The 23,877-nt window shown below is 38.6% G+C and overlaps 1 protein-coding gene across 1 annotated transcript in view; it reads left to right on the top strand.

Annotated features, from left to right (window-relative positions):
* The window catches only part of GABBR2 (gamma-aminobutyric acid type B receptor subunit 2), a 484,167-nt gene that overhangs the window by 170,848 nt on the left and 289,442 nt on the right, over window positions 1–23,877 (top strand). Inside the window, exon 3 of the mRNA XM_042798101.1 lies at window positions 17,129–17,299. Coding sequence (XP_042654035.1) covers window positions 17,129–17,299 — 171 coding nt within the window. The remainder of the gene's footprint in view (window positions 1–17,128; window positions 17,300–23,877) is intronic.

The following is a 23,877-nucleotide window of genomic DNA, read 5'->3' as shown; positions in this document are numbered from 1 at the left end:
AGAATAAAGTAGAAAAGACGGGTTCTGCAGGTGAAGTATGGTTAAGGTGTGGGTCTCTTTGCTGTGGATTATTATACAGGCCAAAAATTACAACTTCAAGAAGTAACTGAACTAGATAAATTAATGGGACGAGAAAAAGCGCTGAGGAATATTAAATGCAAAGTCATCAGGAAGATCCAAAGAAATCTGTGAGCCACAAATTTCTAGAGTTTGGGAATTTCCTTTGGGAACGTCTCTAACAGTGGCTGAGAGCGGATGTCTAGGAAAGAGCAGGCGCAGAGGCAAAGGATACACAAGAGGTATATATCTTAGCTTTGGCCTGGTATGGCCATTGCCCTGATATGTTCTTAACCTTTTTTGAATCACAGTGTGTAGCTTGGGCACAGTGGACCCCAGCATAGGTGTTTGCCTTCCTTTGTGAACAACCTGATCAAATAAATTTGAATGAATAAATTTGAACATTGTGTGGATTTTTCCCACTCATCTTCTCAGACTGCGAACTCTCAGGCTTCATGATAGTGAAGTAATAAAAAATTTATGGCTGATTATCTTAGGTGAAATCTAAAGCTACTCTCTTATCTGCAGTTTTTAGATGGATGGCAGGTTCTGAGTACAGAAGCAATGAGCTAACTGCATTTGTGGGATTTGTGAATTTGCATTTGTGAAATTGTGCATTGGAATTATGTGACTCAAATAACACTGTTTTTTCAATGACAGTCATCTAAATGAGACAGTAAGCTGGCTATCTGAGCCTGAAATACTACACAGTGACTGCATATACAGAAACAATACAAAGGTTTGAGGTTGAACACTGTTGGTTCAGATTTAGTGAAGATATCTTCTGTATAACTGTATATGGATAATAGGGCTAGGGGGCATCATTTGTATGGAATAATGTGTTTGCTCTACTATCAATTTGTTGGCAAAGAGGAAAATAGAGGGATATACCATACATATTATTCTGCTTTAGAGCTTTAATTCGCAACTGCACCTTAGTGGTTTTTAGAAGTCATCTTTATGACTGTTTTATTTCACTGGTTTTATTTTTCTGTTTTAATTTATTTTTATCAAGAATATTTTGAGATAACAAGCATGGAATTCAAGTATGCATCTAGGCATTAAATATTATATTATTTAGTATTTAGAGTGCAGAGGTTGTTACTGGTTCCAATACTGCTTACCATCTTCAGTAATGACCTGGACGATGGGGCAGGGCACTCGCTCAGCATATTCGCAGGTGTAACAAAAACAGGAGGATTGCTTGATATACCAGATGTTTGTGCTTCCATTCAGTGGCATGTCGAGAGGCTGGAGATCTTGGCCAGCAAGAATCTCCAGAGGCAGAGCAAAGGGGGATGCTAAGTCCTGCATTTGGGGAGGAGGAAACCGCAGGTGCTCACCTGTACAGGCTGGGTTGTGTTTGGCTGGAAAGCAGCTTTGCAATAAAGGCCTGGAGGGAAGCTGCTGGTGGACACCAAGTGGAACACGATCCACCAAAGTGCCCTTGTGGCATAAGCGGCCAGCAGCACCGGGGTTGCACTAAGGGAGAGCGTTACCACCAGGCCAAGGGTGGTGGGTGAGTCTCCTTCTCTGCTCAGCCCTGACTAGAGCACATCTGGAGTGGGGTGGCCGGGTCTAGACCCTCCAGAACAAGAGAGTCATGGACATACTGGAGCCAGTCTAGCAAAGGGTTACTGCAAAGATGAAGGGACTCGGGCATCTATCATACAAGGGTAGCCTAGGAGAGTTGGGGTCATTTGGCCCAGAGAAGAGAAAGATTAGGGGAGATCCTAATATATGTATGAATATGTGTATATATCTTACACTGTTTAAAATCCTTAGGTGTTCTTTTTTGTTTTGTTTTGTTTTAATATACTTCAATTTTAAAAGAATTAAGGCAGTGTTTGGCATTATGAACAGCTGCTTCATTTCCAAGAATCAGCCATAGGCATAGCTCACACACTCACAACAGGCGGTCGTTGTGCATCCCCGTCGCGCCCAGCAGCAGCAGCTTGTGTGTGGATGGAAGAGTGAGGGGCAGAGGTGTCGTGGGGGGGCTGCCTGCCTCACCTCAGTGCCAGGACATGGGGGCAGGCTGCCCTCTGGTATCTGCTCCTTCCCTGACCAGTGACCTTTGAAAGCTGTGGGGCAGAAGCTAGGGAGAGGGATCACTGCCGAGGAAAATGAGGGGCAGATCAGCTGAGACAGGCACCACTTCCTCCAGCCCTTTGACCTGTTGGGCTGCTTGTTCTACCCTCACCTTTCTACCCCACCTTCTCTGGGAACAGCTTCCGATTCTTGCCTCTTCTGAGCTGTTCAAGAGGAGGCGAGTTGAGCTTATGCCAGGGATAGAAGGGGGGCTGTTTTGTGCCTTTGTATTGTGGGTATCGAGGAGGAGGCAAATGTTGTGTATTGCAGGATAAAGGGGAGAGGTAGGAAGACCTATGAGGGAGGAGGGGGCTGCATGTCTGTTTCTAACCTCACACACACACCCCAAAATTGGAGTGGCTTCTCACTCTTTGAAGCTGTTGTGAAACAATGCTGTACCTTCCCAGAATAAGCATCCAGAACACCAGAAATACCCAGGAGCTGTAATATTCTTTTTGGAGTCATTGCCCTCCCCTGCCACCTCCCAACCGACTCCCTTCCAGCCACCACACTGAATTGAGTCCTGCAGGCTCAGAACTTGGATAAATGCATGTGTTTACTGGCAGTGAAAGATAGAGGCTGTCAACATAGGAAAATTATGTGTATTGATCTCTGTGTAGCTTATGAGTTCTCAATAACATCAATAAGTAATAGCATCAAAATTTCTGAATTATTACATACTCTGTGTGAATGCAGAAAAAATCCTTTCCATCAGCAATGGGGCCACTCCATTTTCATTTGATCAATAACTTGAAAGCAGACATCACTTTAACACAAAAGGACTTGAAACAACTACAATTTGAATGACATCCTGACACCATCAACATATTTTATAGCCAGCGTAGGGAAGGAGAATATAATACTTCCATGTATTTGTCTTTTTTTCTGGATCCACTAATTCAAAACATTTCCAGACCATATGTTTTTGAGTCTTTACTCTGTTTTGCTTTTTTGGTTGTAGCTCCTACTATCTTCAGGGAAACTTCAGATCCATGGTGCACCATTTTGTGCAAAGAACAGTGAGAAAGCCTTCTACCCATCTGCTTCTCTTCCATATTTAGCTGGCTGTCATAGGGGGATAATTGTGCCTGACTCCCCAAACCAAAAATGGATTGGGTTTGGCTGCAGTATCTGGCAGTTCCTCTTTCCCTCAGGTTTCCCACACTGCTTTTGCAAAGCCATGCAGTTTACTGTAGAAAGGGGTGGATTAAAGTTGTAGTCCCTTCTTTTTGATTTAGTCATTTAAAGTACATTTTCTCTTATATTTCAGCTGTGTTGCACTTGTCTTTTGGTGAAGCAGAACATGCAGAAAAGTGACAACAGAGTGGGAGTGCTTAGCTCCATCACTGTTTGTGAGAGCTCAGGTGTCCTGCACCAGCTGGGATGTAGCAGGGGCACGTAGCATCGGCCTAATCCAACAACTGGTGATATCAGTGGAGGCTCAGCATCAGGCTTTAGTTGGGCTTGTATGTACCACAGGTCTGCCTGCAGCCTTAGCCATGTGGCTATACATACAAAAAGCTTAAAAGGAGCAGATGCAAGAATATGGGCATTGTTCTGGTTGGCTGTTGCTTGAGGTTTAAGGTAAATGAGCTTGCAGGTCACAGAGGGATGTTATATGGGCATGGTATATGATGATACTACGTGCTTAATGACACTACAAAAAAATCACTGGCTCAAATGACAATTCTTATTCAACAAAGTAAACAGCTGCCCCATAAGTTGCTTTGGGCTGTTTATATAGAAATGGAAGTATTACGCTATGGTGAAAGATGTGGTAAGGACAAGGTTAACACTGTTTTGACACACCTGACATGAATCTCCAAGTATTCGTATGATTGAGAGAAATTAGAGTGAAAAATTCAGTTACCTTAAACCTTAGCACCATGGTAAGAATTTTTCCAGACAGTGAAAATATGGATCCACATCTATATGGATCCACTGATGTCTATATTTCCCTTTTATTATGATTTTTGAAGAATTAAGGCATCATCAGTTTTACTAACCATTTAGCTTAAACTTTTATGGAGACCAAATACCTAAAAATCCTCAGGGGTTAAGAAGCTGAAGTGTCTTCTAGGTACCTCACTGCTTCTTCACATGCTTAAATATCTATACAGATCTGGTAATTTTTATGATATTCATTTGACCAAGTGCAGTGTAGGTGGCTGCATCTGATACAGTCACTGTAGTCTCCCATTAGTGCCTACGGCAGTGAGAAGCAGATGCTTCTAGGGAGTGATTCATCTCACCTTAAGGTTTATCCCAGGCAAATCAATACAAGTTATGATGTACCAATATAAATCACATCAAGCTTGAAGCTTTACACTGCTGTAAATATACTGGGAGGTAAAATTCCTCCAGAAAAGTCTTAGAAAGCATATGCTATCCTCTGCTTACTGTTCTCTGAGGTCCAAGTGACCCAGGTTTTTCAGTGGCTGTAGACCTCTGAAGTTCCTTTATTGAACACATGGACATGTAATAGTGCACCTGGTTAGATGCCTGTGTTTGTATATACCAGCCCAAGTACTCACAAAGCCAGGATTTCATCACATTATTAATAATGGCAAGATTCTTCCTGTTCACTGCATCTGTCCACAGTGTCTGTCCATGTTTTGTTTTGGTCTGTTCATCTCTTTTTTTTTTTTTTTTTCTTTTCTTCCTACAATGTGTCTTTCTCTGCTCTGAACAGCATCTCTTCTGTTTTCTCTTATCATTTGTCCATCTATCTCATGGTCTCTTATCCAGTTCTTGTGCTGTTGCTTATTTCCTGCCAGGATTTCCTCCCTGCTTTTTATCTTCAGAGCTTTGTTTTGGAATGGGTCAAGAGGTTGTATTCAAGCTGGCTGCCTTCTGATCACTCCTTATCTGTAATCTGTGAGGTGCTTTTCTGCTCAGACTAATCTGAATCTTTCTACAAGGGGAAAATCAGGAGTCCAGGAAGCTAGAGAATAAACTATTACTATTGTAGAAATGAAAGCTAGCAATTCCAGCATCTTATGAACAGTAAACTGGATGAATCTGATAACAAAATTAAGAAAAGAAAAAACAATATAAGAATTCTCTGTTAATTTCTAGGACTTTCTGTGAACTTGCTGCAAAGATACCATAGACACATTAGGAAAAGTAAGTTCGTTTTTACTACTGCTCAGTCAGAGAGGTGGTCTGTCACTTGTGGTTTACTTTCTCTTTTCTTACTGAATAAGTGATCAGATATACCGGGAGTATCAGTTCTCAAAGACATCATTCTCTTCAGTAGGTAAGTTTAAAGTGGGAAAAAAAATTGCTGTGCATTTAACAAACTTAACTGTTCAACTTCAGAGAATTTCTGAATAACCTGCTTGTAAAAGATACAGTGAATATAATTAATCTTATTTTGTTTTTCACCCAGATGCACAGTACATTAATAGATGTTGTTAGTGCATCTCTTGATATGTAGTCTTGATACAGCTGACATTATTTTAACTGTGGAAGGTACTTCAAAATTCATAGTGAAAGTATATTAGCATGGAGTAAAGTATAATTCCTCAGGCAAAGCCATCCAGATCACCAATTTAGTTTCTGAAATCTTCAACTGAATATTAACGGTTTATATTTTCTGATCTGGAATCACATTGGTCAACCTTGTCAACAATGCTTTCCATTTGTCCTGCTGTTTGTCCCATCAGGAGTTTGTGCCATTTAGAGGCAGTAAAAATAGTAGACACGTTCACATTTGGCAGGAATACATCCAAGAGCAGTGTTTGAAAAAGACGAAAAGAACTCAGCAGTACATAAAATAACAAAAGCCAAAGTCAGTAAACTGTTAAGACAAACTAGACAAAGCCATAAGATACGTGATTAAAAAAAAAAAAAAAAAAAAAGCACAAATATGACAACTGTTTGGTCAGAAATGTTGTATAAAAATACATGGCAATTCAGAAAACACTGGATTGCAAATGAGAGGGTTGAGAAGAGGCAAGTGACTTTAAAAATTACAACTTAATTACTGCATATGAAAAGTGAGTAATAAATAATGAATTACATGAGACTGGATTAGGAAAGATGATATTTAAACGAGCCTTCCAAAACTAATAAGCACTACCAAACTCTAATGCATGTAGTGAGTCTTCATATATGAGTTCCTTCTCTCAAATCAATATCTCTTGAAATATTTAAACTATATTCTCAAGCACTTTCCTAGCTCCATGACAAAGATCAATCATAAAGATACTCCTTGCATGTGAAAAATTAAGGCTACATTGGGTTTAGTACTACATACGGTTGTGATTTAGTTCAGTTTTTCTCTCACCTGGGAGGATGTAATTTATGATGTAGGATGTAAGAAGAGCAGCTTGATAAGGACTATTTTCAGGAATAGATGAGATTGTAGTGAACAGTTCTACGGAGTAAGTGACAAAAAAGATAACAAGGTCTAGAGAAAATATTCAGCTTTCAGCCTGCAGGAACTAGGATGATGGCAGCAACTAAGGAAGAATGGTTGAGAGACCTAATTGAAGTGTGCATAATCTTAAATGGTGTAGATAATGTTAATGCTTTCTACCCAGCATGCATTCTAAGACCAGGGGCAAGTACTGTACTTAAAATCAAATGCAGTCACAAAGAAACACTTATTAAATTAATAGTAACTGCTGAAGTGACCTGCAAGGCATAGGTATTGAGAAAAACACATTGAGGGTTACTCAGGCAACAATTAGCTGATGTCCCAGAGGCACCGGCTTTCTTCCTCTTCCTCAGAGACATTCGAGAGGGGATTTTTGTTCTGTAACTATACTTGGACCAAGACTGTTTGTCGTTTTTTATTTTATAAATTATAATAATTATAATGCCTCATAAGATTTTTTTTTTTTTTTTTTTTTTACAACCACTCATAGATTACAAAGCATAGAATACAGCTTTAAGTTGATAAATAGTTTTGTGATTTACGTTGTCTGGGTATATCTGCATGAACATTTCGTAGTTGCATACATTACTGAAAGGTTTTGTACATGTAGTTTTCTATCTAGAGCATCTTGTTAAAACCTGTATTGACTGCAGATAAAGAAAACCATGAAGTATGTGGAATCTTGCTTATTTGTTAGAGGAGGATCAATGACACGTTTGACATTTTAACGTCAAATATATTATAATCACAACTGTGATTGGCATTTCTGCTGAAGGTTTTTAGTGGTAATGTAACCCAAGTTGCCCTTGCTGCTGGGCAAGCAGTATTTGTTTTGCTTGCAACGTATGTTGGCAAAGCTCGTTCCCTGATTTTTTATCAGTTTTTATTTCATCGTCTCCCCTCTAGCAAGCCCTTGGTTTCTGTGGCATGACCTCTCTTTATCCATTTTTAGAGAAGGTACCGTTCCAAGCAACTGATGCCGACTACTCTAAACACTTCTGGTGGGGTGTGACTGTGGCATGCAGAGCTGAGATATCAGAAAAGCTACAGAGCTGAGGAAAAGACAAATTACCCCAGGCAGAGTGCAGAATTAGTGGCAGAGTATTGCTCCCAGGACCTCATAAGGCATCTCTGAGCTGTGCTGCTCCGTGTAAACAGGTTCTTTATGTATCACTACATTGCATAGTGAGGATGTCACCTGTTTTGGCTTGAAAAATCAGGGATTTCTTGCTTAGGTTTGAAACCAGAGAATGAAGAAATAAACAAACCGCTAAATTATGACTTAGTGCTGTGCAAAAAATATTTTTGTAAGGTTTTCAGTAAATCATGAGTTAACATTGTGTGTTTTATTTCTTCAGTAAAAGAAATAAAAGGGGAAAGGATGATATTGGGACTGTATTAGGTTGTCTATTCCACAGAAGAACTGGGGAATTCTCATCTTAAATCTCACCAATGGTCCTTCTCCCCATTTCCAATAGAGTGTAGGGTTCATTTGCTCACCGGAACAAGATGCTCCAATATTGCACAATTAGGGTATCTTCATATTAGGGAAGTTTTTCCCTCCTTTTCCTCATTTAGAGGGAAAAAAAATAATAAAACAGATATCTTATTTAAAATCCAAATGTAGACAGAACAGCTGTAGTTTTAACATGTGTTAGCTGGATGAAGTCTGACAAACAAACAATACTAATAGAATGATAATAGTTTTGGGCAGGCAGCCAGGAACATGCTGTTGTGAATAGGTCTGGAAAGAATTTTTTTTTTTTTTTTAATGGATTATGGTAATATAGCCTGTTTTGTCAAAGGTGAAATATTTTACAAAGTTTTTGGTTTTCACTAAATTTTGAGGATAATCTGTTATAGACAGGAGACAAGCAAGCTGAGTAGTGAGAGTATGAGTGTAGGAGACTGCTTGATTTGGGATAAACAATAATGCTGTGACTGAAGCAGAGCAGCGATTTGAAGCTGAATTCTGGTATAATCCAGGCCAGTAGCCAAATGCTAAGCAACTGAGTGTGACAGAGAAAGATATACAGCCCTTTTTTGCAATGCAGTTCCATTTATGAAAATGCTCAAAAGATTTTGTCTTTTATTCTGTTTGGAAATGAAAAAAAAATTTACAGCAACTTCTGTAGATCTGTCATTTAATTTCAGTGCTCTGGTCAACCTCTAGCAGTAAGAAGAACACCTGTGTTAGGTATAAATGATTTGTGCCTAATGTCAATCTGAAAATATTTTCTGGAGGGTAGACAAAGCAATTAATGGTTGCCAAATTTATTCCCTTATTACCTTTTTTTTTTTTTTTTTTTTGAGGTCTGCTTCAAACTGTGATAGACCTTTTCAAATTAAAGGTCAGAAGAAATATGCAATGAAAAGGGGGCAGCAGTTGTTTATTTTCCATTAACAGTGAAAGAATCAAGCCTAATGCTGAATTTTGACTTTTGAATGGAGTAATCTGTTTGAGATGATTTCTGCCTCATGTTCAGCTGTTGCACTAACTATTGAATTGAAGGACACTCTCCATAAGTCCATGCTATACTTCTTGGCACATCTCAGAAGTAACATGAACGCATTAGGTTTGTTAGGCAGTATATATAGAATCTACAATGGATCCCAGTACTTGCACTTGGATTTGATCTGTAACTTTTTTCTGTTCTGAACACTAATAAGTATTCTATTTTCTGTTCACCTGGAATGCTGTTCTAGGAATTCCCTTAACTTATTTTTTTCTGCAAAGTTGTTAAATGCAGGCTCTGACTGGTGTGAACAGATGGGTGGAAATTTTAATCTTTCAGACCAAGGGGTAGGTGAAGCAATAATGCTAATGTCTAGGTCATTTTCTTCATTTTTTTCAGCAGATCTGCTACAGTTTTCAGCTCGTGTTTATCCTCTCCATTACTTGAAGACAAAAAACCCCTCAGTTGAGAATCATCATTTCAATCACATAGCCCACAGACTTTATGGGAGTAGAAAATTTGAACAACGAAAGACCAAACTTTGTCGTATGGTCTGGCTCCTTCCAATCATGACATCTTCAGTTCCTACTGAGTCATGTTGGGAGTAGGTCAGGCTACCCAAGTGGGAAGCAAACAGGACTGAATGCTCCTTTCCTGCTAGCCTATAGACACACATCTTTCAGCTGAAGTACTTCTCATACGGATTTTATTTTATCCAAACCAGTTTCTATCCTCAAAAATATTGATTCATTCAGTAGCCAGAATTGCTTCCTGAAATGTCTCCAGAGCAGCATGCAGCTGAATATCAGTCTTATTGTGATTGGATTAATTCACTGGAATGCCATCAGCGTGGAGGCGGGTGCCTTCCAACCTTGAGACCAGCTGGAAGTGCTTTTTCTGGAAACTCCCAGGTGCCAAAAGGCAGTCAGTGGAAGCAATTTCAGACACAGAATTAATGAAGGTAACAGCAGATGATATTGGGCAGGAGTATTTGGCAAAACATCTGATTTTAAAAGGAACAGTAGCTCTAATCAGATGGGTGATGTGTTACGGATGATGAAAGGGATCTTCGTTCATGAGATCCATTCTCATCCAGTATGTTTAATACAATGTGTATTTTTATGTTCCCATTTGGACAAGGCATTGTGCCCATGTACCAGCTAGTGAGCCATGATAGATACTCTCCTAGACTTTTATTTTCCTCTTGCAACTGTCATCATGAAAGCCCATACAGAGTTAACAGAACATTTTTTAATTATAGTTTTATTTGTTATAGCATTGAAATTTGTCCAATCCAATAAGATCTTCTGAATATGATGGAGTCTCCAGAGTTTTCATTAAATTAATTATTTAATTTAATTTAATTTAATATTTAAGAGTTTTTATGACAGGTAAAACATAGCTGATTTACCACTGCTGGAAAAGCATAATTTCTTTTTAATGTTTTCTTCTTTAGTCCCCCTTCTTTCTTCTTTCAACTTACGTTCGTGTATCATGTGCTATTTGGGGATCAGGATTAGAATAGAATATAACTAGTGGGGAAGATTGCCACTTTGATTCCTAGGTCCGGTTCAGAACCAGATCCTTTACTATCTGTATATAGACACTCTTCTCACCAGCAGCTGTGCGGGCAAATTGTCAAGAAACATTATCTTTGTTTCTTGATCTTTATTACTGTGTGTTGCTTTCACCTGCTTTGGAGAACTATTCAGTGAAATTGCTGCACTTACCTTCTTATGTTGAAGTGTTTTCCAAATATATAGGTGTTTGCAACAACCTTTACAATGTTATTTCCACATACTTTTTCTCTAAATCATCCATCAAAGTTGATTAGATGATGCATTTTGTGCATTGGGGTGGGAAGGAGCAGTCTAATATATCACTTTTTTACTTTATATGCTATCATGTATTCCTTAAGGTTCTCTTTAATATTCTTCTTGTTTATATATCACTATTTTCTTATGCCTAGTACTGTTACTATATTAAAGCTTATTCATAACTTGACTAGTGCTAAAATCAAGTTCTGTGGTAGTTTGACTGCACATCTGGGCAAACTGGCTTGCCAATTTAAGGTTACTGTTAATCTTTAAATAGTGAATTAACATTTAACCTAAATCTTTACATTTTGTGTCTTTTAATACTTATTATGAAACATCAATTACCATTCAATAAAAAATGCAATTTAATTGTTACACTTCAATCTATTTTCTGTCTCTGGTTTATGAGTATATAGTTTCACTTGTTACATGACATCATCTAATGCTGTCCCAAGAGATGCAACAGGCAAATCTTTTAACTCTTCATTATTCATTAGTTTCCATTCTGGTCCTTCATAGCTCCTGGGACCATCAAGCCATCACATGCCCACAGTTGAGTATTATTATTGTTGGCACAGGCTTGTCAAAGCGTTAGAGCTCCTGGCAAGGCACACAAAGGAATGGTGTGTGGTGTCACAAGTACACATTGCCGCAAATTGTCATCTTCCTGAGTTTCATCCTTGTTATTTCCCTGTGACAAGATTCTATATGTGCAATCCTGTACCATTGTAAGAGTATTTTTTATGGCGGTTTCTGACATTCTGCCTTCCTTTTGGGAGCAATTGTTTGCATTTTCCTTTTTTGCAGAAAATATTGCTTCCTATCTAAGCATACATGACATGCAATCTTCAGTTATGATGTTAATAAATTATATCACCAAGCAATTGAATCAGCAGTTTATATCCTGTTTAGCAGTGTTGATTTATCAGCATAATTTAGCTTTCTAGAAAAGGTACAGGAAATGCAAGTGGTATCAGCCATATATAAAAAGCTTTCCAACAAGACTACTTTTGCAGCAACACAGGCAGATTTAAATTTCTAGGGATCATTACTAAAATACTTGTACAAGCCACAGCACAGAAGCCTAGGAAAATGAAGCTGATCTGTGGTGTTCAATAAGCTAATTTTCCCCATTTGCAAACATGAAGCAGTTGTTTTAGCAGATGACATTTTATTAAAGGGAGATTACCCTGTTACCTAAGATGATGTGTTTGTTTTTTTTTTTTTCCCTTCCTCTCCTCCAATGTATAATACTTCATGCACACAGAACATACCTTTGTTTCACAGCTTTCTCCTTTGGAGACACAAGTGGCAAGAGTGGCACCTCATTTTCAGTTTGGGATTGACAAATCTGGATGCTCTGGTACCTCCTGCCAGATGTCAGGAGCCTCCTTTGAGCTGCTGGGGAGGTTGTGGTGGGAGATGCTTCTGATCCTCTCCACTCCACGGGCCACTCCACTCCACGGGCCACTGATTGCTTTCTGAGGGGAGTGTGGTTTCCTGCCTTACTGGTTTTATGGACCTACAATAACTTCGCTAAGGGTTTCTGTTATTGATTTACTTTAGCTAATACAGTCCTCTTAAATAAATGTGATTCCTAAACAGACCTGTTGCCTTAGATGAGTGTGACCATTTACCCCAGGGATAGTTTTGCTCTTTCAACTTTTCCCAGACTTCTGTACATTATTACAGTGACAAAGATCAAATATAAATGCTTCCTAGAGATAATAAAACAACCAAACACCAGAAGAATCCTTGCTATTTGTGGTGGCTTCCCTTCTTTCTGAAGTTCTTGGGACAGCAGGATGGCTTCAGCCTTCCATCTTACAACCTCTGGACTTCTATATGGAATATATACTCTCTGCATATAGTGTTTCCTTTTCTAATTTTGTTTCAGCTTTCTAGTATCCATCCTCTCTTACATAACTCCTGGTCTTTCCCATTGATTTAATTAGTGTTGCATTTCATTTTCTTGAATGCTAGACCTTGTCACCTTACCATTCCTGCTTCTGTACTGACTTTCTTTAAGAGAATGCACGGTTACTTCCTTAAACAGGAGCATGCTTGTTTTAACTCAAAAGCACTTTTGATTGATGTTCTTGGTTTAATCTACCACACCTCATTTCATCTTAATATAGGTTCAGAGAGCTAGCTTTTACTCCCCTTTTGCGGAATAGTTCCTTTCTACCCTTCTCTGAAACTGTATGGATTTTCAACAAAATTGTTTTCCTGTTTAAAAAAGTATCATCTTTCTGGAGAAAATTTAATTTATCAAAATATATACCTGACCTCCTTAATAAAATCCTTCTGTATATTTTTCAGTTTTTCAGCAAAGTCCACCGGCTCAAATGCCTTAACCTGGCCATCCGTCATATTAGGCTGAAGCATCGCTTGATTTCTTGTAACAGTTCTATAACACTGTCTCCTCTACTGTCTGCTCCATTATTGAATTCTACTTTCACTCTCAGTGTGAAGCCAAGAAAATTTCCTTGACTTCTGTGGAATAATGTTTGGTTGTTTTTTTGTTTTGGTTTTTTTTTTTTTAATCTGAATGTAAAATCCGCCTCGCTGGCTTTTTCAATTTTAGATAATTTCCAAGCCTTTTTTTTTTTCCTTTCTTTCTTTCTTTCTTTTTTAGTACAAAAACATCCTACATTTTATGGCCTCAAAACTCCTTACTGTAAGACACACTTTTACACACATAATGCTATCAGGTCCTTTCTGCATCATCTTTAATGTTTTGTTGTTTTTCTACTTCACACTGTTTCCTGAATTACTTTGCTTGGACCAATTCCAGAACTGTTACTTGTTGCTTCCATTCTATTCACAGAGTAGGATAAAGCCATCAGCTGTATTTCTGCTCTGCTTCTCCGTTGCTAGCAATGAAGCACAACTGCTCAGCTCACTCTTGAGCCCTGTATTTATCTTTCAAACAGAAGAATCTGTGTGATTACAGGTCTGAGTAGCACACTGCAAAACGTTGGGATGACCTACAGAGTTACAATTATAATGGTTTAATGAAATCTCACTAATTAGATCTGATTTCCAGGTACTCATATCGCAGGCTTGAAATCTCGGCTCTAAGGAAGTGATTGAAAGTTTTGGCACTGACTTCAGTGGGGTTGGGACTTCATCTGAAATACTGGTTTGCAGCCACCCTATATGGACCTCTCTAGCTGTGCTTTTGCTCCCACGTGGTCTGTGTTGTATATTACATGGAGAATACCAGAGTAACCTAAACATTGCATAAACAAACGAACTTTGGGTGACATGCTTGAAAGTCCTTTTGAACTGACTTATTTCATACTGGCTGTGTGTATTAACATTATTGTTTTTCCTTAACATGCAGACAAAATGCATTCTGATAAAACTCTCTTAAATATAATCCATTTATATAGTGAACACATAAGAAATAGGAATAATTTTACAAGTCAGAAACAGTGCATTTTAGCTATTAAATAAATTCATTTTAGAATTTGAGCAGACTTAATTGTGATATTAAGGCAGCAGAACTTTTACTAAATTATGGATTTTATGAAGAAAGAAACATTTGTTTCTCAATACCTTGGTCTATTTGGTTCTCATTTTGTACCATAGTTAATATTCTTACTTGAATGGTAAATGTTATCTTATATTCCATTTAAAAGTTTTAAAATGCTTCATCTCTGAACTCTCCGAGTCATAGCTTATGTATGTTTCCCTACATACACTCATTTTAAGTTCAGAAGCAGTTGCTCAAAAATTGTAGCAAATTACAAGCAAATATTCTAAAGAAAGATCTCTCAGGGATAACCTGAGAAGTAGCTTCAGTTTTTCTGACAGTATTCAAACTGATATATATATATGTGTATATATATATATATAAAAATATATGCTTGATACAAAGGCCTCTGAACATATCTTACATTTCAAGAATTGTTTGAACATGAAATGTTCCCATTTTATATTTTAATGAAACCTTCCTTCAAAAAGAAAATTAATAGGAATGTTCTTTAGTCATTCAGGTGTCATTAGTATTATACATAAACCTGGATTCATCTCAACTCACTTTACATGGCTGAAAAATCTAAGTTTTGAGTCTTCTTCACCTTTCTTTAATCAATAAAGAGAGGTAAGGTTTTGCTTCATTGTTTCCCAAGGAAATTTAGTCAATTAGGATACTGATTTAGGCACTTTGAGTCACTGTAATATCAAAGGATGGATCGGAATTGTCTTACTTATATCACAGATCTTCGTTCTAAAGCTAGCTCACAGCTATAGAGATGCTTCTCATTACTAAGGCTTTTTGTGCTTCTGATCAGAAAAATTTACCATTCAATCTGTGAACCTGAGTTAAGTGAACCTTGTTGATGTTGCTTGTCACTACTGTTACTTCAGCGTTGCTCTTTACTTCTTTCTCTTGAGGATCAATCAAATTACATTCAATCCAAAACCATAATAACTTGAAAAGCAAGTCCTTTGCAGCCACCAGGCTGCAAGAAGCCAGGCTGCTGAGAGACATTCCTCTTCATGCTGGATTTCTAAAGTCAAATTTTCTCTCTTTTTCAGTTAGAGATAAAGGTCCTTATTTCCACTTTCATTGTGCAGTGGATGCATGATGTTCAGTATTGCAAGGTTAGACAGAAAGGCTGGCTAGGTCTACCTGGCAGACCTTCATTCTTTTTCCCCTGAAATCAGCTCTTCACAAACTCATTGCTAATGACCAAATGTTATGAAGTTCTAGGTGAGTCAGCCAATATGATTTTGGAAAATCAAGATGACAATATCACAGCACCTCATAGTGTACGTTTTTCATAAAATCTAATAAAAGAGCAGTTGCTGTATTAAAAATGTTTTACCTTGGAATTACCTGGCAGTAGAAGGTCTTAAAAAATATTCTCTAGTTGATGACTGGTGAAGAGAAAGAATCTTATTTTTTTGAATGGTGTACTGTAAACTGTCCAGTTATGCTCACTTTAAATTGTTTGGATTCCAGGGGTTTCAGTTAGGAAAAAAACTATATTCAGGCTGTTATAACAATGCATTATGTTCTGTTTGAGTCTAAACTCAGATAGAGAATGACTCCTGTTTCTGCCAGGCTAAATCTAGATTTTATAAACTTGAAGAAAAGGTTAGAACTGTTATTTCAGATTAAACTTCTCGAGTCTGAATTTCAAAAAAGGGTATCCAGCCCAAATATGCTGAATACTTGATTGAAGAAAATGTAAACTTAATACTATGGTTGGATGTACTTATATAGGCTTGAATTCACCTACTTTTACTGACTTTATTGAGTTTGAAAGACTTAACATAATTGTGTTAGGGAGCTTATTTTTTGATAGTCAAATGAATTAAATCACTACTTAAAAAAAAAACCCTCAATTGCTATGAATGGCTGAAACAAAAAAGCTTGAGAAACACATTCTTAGCAACCTAAAAAATACTGGTGGGAATGACCACAAGTATATTTGGAATAGGAACATTTTAAAAAAGTAAATATGCAGGCATTCACTTCATAATACTGCCTGAAAATCATTCACAGAAATATGCTGCCTTTGATTTGGGCAGAATAATTCAATGAAGTTCTCTGGGTTTTGGTGTGTTGGTTTTTTTTTGTTGTTGTTGTTGTTGTTTTTTTTTTTTTTTCTCTCTCTCTCTGTTGTGTGTTAAAAGGTTTCCTTTTTTTATTTCATTTTAATCTTTCTCAAACTGTGTGCAAATTCTGGTGTTTTCAGATGCGTAGAATTAGCCACTGAGTCCCCTTTGATAACACAGATCACAGGGGGCTGCCTCAGTGGAGAAAACTGGGAGCCAGGTAAACTTCTGAGCTGCAGCCTTGGCTGCCATAATTATTTTCTGTTTTTCTGCTACCTAGAGCTGTTTTATTATTTGAAGATAGGAATAAGGGCTGCTAGAGGTTCACCCTCTAATTTAAAGATACATAAGAGTTTGAGAATATGCCCTTGGAGCTATTCTCAGCTTTTATGAAGAGAACGTAGAAGGAAGTTGATGGGGAATAGAGAGATTTACTGCCTTAGAGCTACGTGCTCTGTACAAGGTGTAAGATGCATGATCTCAGAGGATTTTACGCCAATGATGTTGAAGATTCCATAGTTTAATTTTGTAGCAGATGCTTTATAGAGCTAAGGTATTTCAAAAATCCCTTTAAAGGTAAATGAGTAAATGGTTCTGGTAGGACTTCCAAGCTGTATGATGATGAAAATCCTCTACATGACCACAATGTGTGGATTGTGTCTTATTGCACTGAGAAGAGCAAAGGTTTTCTTCTGGCTGCTAGATGACTTATGGTGACTTTCATGTTTTTGTTGTTTGATTTTTTCCAGCTGTCATTTGCAGCAACAACCCCAGAGTTGGCTGATAAGAAAAAATACCCTTATTTCTTCCGGACAGTGCCATCTGATAATGCAGTGAATCCAGCAATTTTGAAGTTACTCAAATATTATCAGTGGAAGAGAGTAGGAACTTTAACTCAGGATGTACAAAGATTCTCTGAGGTAAGATTTGCATTATTTACAGTACATAAAGAGAGATACTAATATCAGACTTCCAAGGAGCTAGTTCCTCTGTTAGTAGCAATTAAGTAAAAAGAAACAGACCCACCGTTTCAGTCTTGTTTAGCTTTGTCTTACTTGGTCACATTTGCTGTACTGAATAAACTTTATTCCCTTCTGGGTTTATTTGATTTGCTATAGTAAAAATTACCCATATTTTCTCTAGTCTGTTTTTTAACACCCAAGATCATTGCACCCAAGTAAAAAAAAAAAATCTAATTTTTTTTGTAGCAAAGGTTCCTTTGTACTCTTTGACTTGCCAAAGTGTGTGATTTTGGAGTACACTTGTATCCTGACACTGGTTCACTTAAAAGAGAGAATAAAACTAATTCCATCGTGTTCCTTTTGTGCTCTGATTTATTATAAGCATTGGTCTGAACAGTCTGAACATTGAGGGACAAAATCTGGTAAGTCTGTGGCTGAAAATATTGTAGGAGCTTACTGAGACAGAAATGACTAAAGCCCTCAGAACTAATAAGATCGCATACTATGCACCTTCCAAATCTTCTGAGTTTCACCCTGAGCAACATTTTGGTTATAGAAATTGCGATAAAGTATGGGCCGAGTGCCTTAAGCATGGTTTTAACAATAGAGTAGTTAGAAGAAAACATCCTGTAAGTAAATAATCAGAACAAGACAAGGGAAAGAATTGGACCATTAAGTGACAGGAAGCCACGCCAATTTTGTGGGGTTTTTTTGTTGGTTTGTTTTTTTTCCTTCCTCACCATTCATTAAAAAAAGGCTGATTGCGTTCTGAAGAATTTAACAGCATAATTAAAACTAGTGAAGAGGGGTAAGAATAGGTTAGAGTCTGCTTAGATGAGTCAGGTATTTTCAGATTGTCTGACACAACTAATTCACTATGTTGTACTTAAATCTCAGAGTCTTGCCTGATGAGCTTTGAGAATTAAAGGATAAAAAGTAAGTGAATTGTAGGGGGAGGAAAGAAACCTTTGTGTCTGTCTTTCCTAAAAACATATAAAGACCCAGGGAATTACAGACCAGTCAGGCTAAATTTAATTCCTGGAAAGGCACTTGAGGAGATAATCTGTTTGGAATCACCCAGAAGATAAAAAGATGCTAAACAGTGGCCAAAATAGATTTGTCAAGAATAAATCATGTAAAGCAATCTAATTTCCTTCTGTGACAAGATAACAGATCTTGAAGAGATGGGGTAGGTAATAAACTCAAACACAAAAAGGAAGCCTACAGAGGGTGGAAGCAAGGACAAGTAGCCTGGGGGGAATTCAGAGAAACTGTCTGAGAAGCCAGGGATCAGGTTAGGAAGGCCAAAGCGCTGGCAGAATTAAGTCTGACCAGGGACATCAAGGGCAACAAGAAAAGCTTCTGTAGGTACATCTGTGATAAAAGGAAGACTAGGGAAAATGTGGACCCTCTCCAAAAGGAAACAGAAGACCTGGTTACATGGGATATGGAGTAGGCTGAGGTACTCAGTAACTTCTTTGACTCAGTCTTCAGCGACAAGTGCTCGAGCCACACTGCCCAAGATGCAGAAGGCAAAGGCAGGGACTGGGAGAATGAAGAACAGCCCACTGTAGGAGAAGATCAGATTTGAGACCACTGAGGAAACCTGAAGGTGCACAAGCCCAATGGACCTGATGAGATTCATCTGCAGACCCTGAGGGAACTGGCAAATGAAGTGGCTAAGCCACTATCCATCCTATTTAAGAAGTTGTGTCAGTCTGATGAAGTTTCCACTGACTAACCCCTATTTTTAAAAAGGGAAAAAAGGAAGACCCATGGAACTATAGGACATTCAGTCTCACCTGGCAGGATCATGGAGCAGATCCTCCTGGAAACTGTGCTAGGGCACATGGAAAATAAGGAGGTGACTGGTGACAACCGACATGGTTTCACTAAAGGCAAATTGTGCCTCTCAAATTTGGTGGCCTTCTACAATGAGATTACAACATTGGATAAGGGAAGAGCAGCAACTGACATATCTACCTGGACTTGTGCAAAGCATATGACACACTGACCCACATGACATTCTTTTTTCTCTTTTTTGATGGATGGACCACTCGGTGGATAAGAAATTGGCTGAATGGTTGCACTCAAAGAGTTGTGATCAACAGTTTGATGTCCAGGTGGAGAGCAGTGATGAGTGGCGTTCCTCAGGGGTCGGTATTGGGACTGGTGCTGTTTAACATCTTAGTTGGTGATATGGGCAGTGGCATTGAGTGCACCCTCCGCAGTGGATTCACTGACAACACCAAGCTGTATGGTGCGGTCAACACGCTAGAGGGAAGGGATGCCATCCAGAGGGACCTTGACAGGTTTGAGAGGTGGGCCTGTGCAAACCTTAGGAAGTTCAACAAGGCCGAATGCAAGATTCTGCACATGGCTTGGGACAATCCCCAGCAGGGATACAGGCTGAGCAGTGAGTGGATTGAGAGCAGCCCTGTGGAGAGACACTTGGGGTTATTAGCGGATGAAAAACTGATTGTGAGCCAGCAATGTGAGTTCACAGCCCAGAAAGCAAATTGCATCCTGAACTACATCAAAAGAAGTGTGGCCAGCAGGTCAGAAGAGGTGATTCTCCCCCTCTACTCTACTCTTATGAGACCCAAACTGGAGTCCTGTGTCCAGCTCTGGGGCCTCCAATATAAGAAAGACATGGACCTGCTCGAGCAGGTCCAGAGGAGGCCACAGAGACGATCAGGGGACTGGAGCACCTCTCCTATAAGGACAGGCTGAGAGCATTGGTATTGTTCAGCCTGGAGAAGAGAAGACTCTGGGTACACCCTATAGCAGCCTTCCAGTATTTAAAGGAGGCCCACAGGAAAAATGGGGAGGGGCTTTTTATCAGGGAATGTAGTGATAGGATGAGGTGTAATGGTTTTAAAATGAAAGAGGGTAGATTTAGATTAGTTATTAGGAATAAATTCTGTACTGTGAGGGTGGTGAGACACTGACACAGGTTAGCCAGAGAAGTTGTGGATGTCCTCTCCCTGGAAGTATTCAAGGTCAGGTTGGACGGGGCTTTGAGCAACATGGTCTAGTGGAAGGTGTCCCTGCCCATGGCAGGGGCGTTGGAACTGGATGGTCTTTAAGGTCCCTACCAACCCAACCATTCTACACCTCTATGATAAGTGTGATGTTTTATTACTTATAAAAATTATTAAATGTTTTCGTAAAGAAAATTAGGGAAAATTGATCTTGAGGAAGATACTGTAAGAGCAGTTTCTAACCAATATTCCTGCCACCAAGGTTAATTGGCATCAGATCAGTTGAATATTTGTTTTAAAAACAAATGCTGAAGCAAAAACTTAACAAAAAGTATCATATGCTTTATCCTTCTCTGGCTTAAAATTATAATTTCAAAGAATAGTTATCAGTGGTTCACTGTCAAACAAGAAGGATGATATTCTGTCAAGTGGTTTTCTCTAGAAAGAGATAAGGTTTTCTCTAGAAAGAGATAAGGTTTTCTCTAGGTAGGGGAATAAAGAAAATGTTTATTAAATCTGTAGTTGATACCTACTTGGGAAAAGCTGCAAGCACTTTGCAGAGGACAGGATTATGTTTCAGAATGAGCTTGACAAGTAGAGAAATATTTTAATATAAATAATATGTAAGTGAAAAAGTGCAAAATGTCTATCTAGACAGCAGATGTCCAGAGAAAATATCATAAAAACTACAATGAACCACAAACTGGGTAAGGGTCAAGAAGGTCAAACAAAAGTAGACAGGAAGCAAACAGCTCTCATTTCACCACCCCTGATATATTTCAATATTGACCCTTAAGACACACGGAGTAAACTTCAGCACTACTTAATGCTCGTTAGATGTAAGTTGGAACATCAGGTCTAGTATTGTCTTCAAGGAGGAAGTAGATCAGAGACATCTATAAAAAAGTTCAGTAATCTGGAAACATGTTTTATGAGAAAGATTAAAAGTGAGAAACAATAGAATAGACTCGGTAGGTCGTTGAACCTTCATCGTGTAGGATTTGTTAAGATAAGACTAAACAAACACAACATAGGGATTCTTGGTATTCCTTTGGGATGTAGGGATGGACTTCATGTCTGTCAGGGTCACTTAGAAAATGTTAAAACTGCAGCTTTCAAGGGTTTGCTAGTGTGCTGCACTTGAGTTCAAAGTCTTTCCATTCCTCTTGAAAGGTAAACAACAGCCTTCTATGTAAGACTGTGAACTCAGTTTAGTGTGATTCATTAAAGCCTTCAGGTAATGCAAGGTCCAGTTAAAACTTCCTTGAATTCAGGTGATTTTTACAGAGCATATTGAGTCCTGAGTCTTTGAAATTGTTAGAGCTCCATCCTTCCTTTTTCAGTTCCACGCAGAGTTTCTATTTTCCTGGTGCAGACAGTGAAAGCACAGGAAAAACTGGAGGGAATAACTAATGGTCTGCCCAGGAGCAGTGAGGGGTGGGAGCCACCGGCAGCAGAGGGGGAGAACATGTGATGGCCGGGCAGAGCCCAGGCCCACTGCAAGGGTTGAGGCCAGGCTCAGCCACGAGTGCCAGACCATCAGGCAAATAAGTCCATGGTGATGAGGCAGGCCCAAGGCCGAGGTGGGAAATCAATCCATGGATCAAGGACAGGTCTAGTGTTTTGCTGGGCAGGTCCATGGCAGAGACTGAAGACACAGGACTGAAGGTGTGGAGGGAGGTCCCAGAGGAGGGACAATTAAGACCTGATAGTGACCTCCAGGTACTGGTGTAAGTCTGTACTTCCACTGAAACCATAATTTTCCCTCTAAAGGAACATCATGCAAAACTGTCATTCTAAGATACTTTGAAAGTGATCAAATTGTTGAATAGCATCTAGAACTTATCTCTTTGTTGTAAAATGCCACTGATTTTAGGATGTGATTCATCTCTTCTATACTGAAAATGCATTACAAGCCACTATACAAGAAGTAACTGAATGTGATCTCTGTTTACTCTCATATAAAATAAGCAGAAGTAAATTAATGGAGTCCTTAGAGAAGCCTATGTAGTAACTCAGGTGGTTTTACTTCTAGGAGCAAGACAGAGCAATTCTCTCTCTCATTTTTCTATTTCCCAGAATGACTGGATCAGTTCAACAGATATCTCTTATTTTTTTATTATTTTTTTTAATCTACAATAATTTATATATCTATCTTAATTTCCTTCAGTTGTTCTTTCACCTAAACACATGTGGGGATAGATATTGCCTCCTTGTTCATGTTATATAGAGAAGACTTCATACCCATATAGTTTAGCCAACAAGAACTCTAACGGTATCTCTTCAGCTTCCTTCTAATTTCTGTTTTTTGGGGATGATCACTTTTTTCTCCAGCTGAATCACTTGTCTCCTGTCTCTTTGCAATTTGTACTATTATCTTATATCCTGATAATTAAAAGTTCCCTAACTTGTTCACAAGTTAGCTGCCCCTGAAAGTCATAAAGCTGTTTTTTAGGTTTACCTTGCCTTGTAATGAGGAAGTTGTCTCGGTTGCTTAGATTATCAGTCTTACTCCAGTTTATCTCTGGAGGCCAAAATTACAGAGGATCTTTTGCTTCTATTTCAGCCATTTCCCTTGGGAACCCTTCCCACAGAGACTTTGCATTATCACACATTTCCTCTACCTTGGTGGAAATACTTCTCTTTCTTACAAACGACTGTTACATCTACCTTATTCTCCAGGTCACATAGAGAGACAAAAGGTATGCAGAGAGAATGGAGAAGCACATGGGCAATATCTATGTATCTGATACTGCTAGCATGGCTTGAGGCTCCCTTTCTTGATGTTGCTTGGATCCCAAGGATGACCTTGTGTGACCTGATTTCTATGGCTGTCAATAGCACAGCTCACTGTTAGCATCCTTTGTGAGTTATTCAGGTCTTTTTGTACAATCAGAAATGTCTCTTCCATTGGATTACTGTTTAAATCATGGAAGTCTTCTTGGTATAAAGGTAATATACAAACTATCAGTTCTGTTACTTAACTGGGACAAGTTCATACCTACTGTGCTTCTGTGTCCTAGATTTTGTGGATTGCTGCCCTGTTCTCATCCTCTGGGAGAAGATTCTGTTTCAAAAGTTAATAATTCTGCGGCAAAGGTTGATAAATGAGGTTACAAAATACGTTCAGGATTTTCAGCTTTAAGTGTTTACCATGGTGTATAATGTTACAATAATTTATGTTGGAAGAGACCTCAGGAGGTTGTCTGGTCCAACCTGCTGGCCAAAGAAAGGCTAGCTTTAATGTTTATAATCCCTGAAGAATTATAGCTGTTGCACACACAGTTCTCAGGAAAAGTCCTGACCATGTCCTGTTTCCAGTACCCCGGTGAGCTTTCAGTTGATTGGAGATTAAGTAGCAATTGATGCCTCCAATTTTGCTGCTGTCTAGCAGTACCTGTTTGGGATTGTATTTTGAATTAGGCAAACCAAACAATATTCCTGTGGTCTGTGTTTGCTGTGTTTCATGTTTCGATGGGAAAAGTCATAAGAATGAATTCTTACTTAACTATCAATAACTCAAAACTGTTGGGAGCCCACCGGTATTTTAGA

This window comes from Tyto alba, unplaced genomic scaffold (genome assembly GCF_018691265.1).
Source record: "Tyto alba isolate M040663 unplaced genomic scaffold, T.alba_DEE_v4.0 Super-Scaffold_27, whole genome shotgun sequence".
In the NCBI taxonomy this organism is placed as follows: domain Eukaryota; kingdom Metazoa; phylum Chordata; class Aves; order Strigiformes; family Tytonidae; genus Tyto; species Tyto alba.
This window is presented reverse-complemented; position numbering and strand designations above follow the sequence as displayed.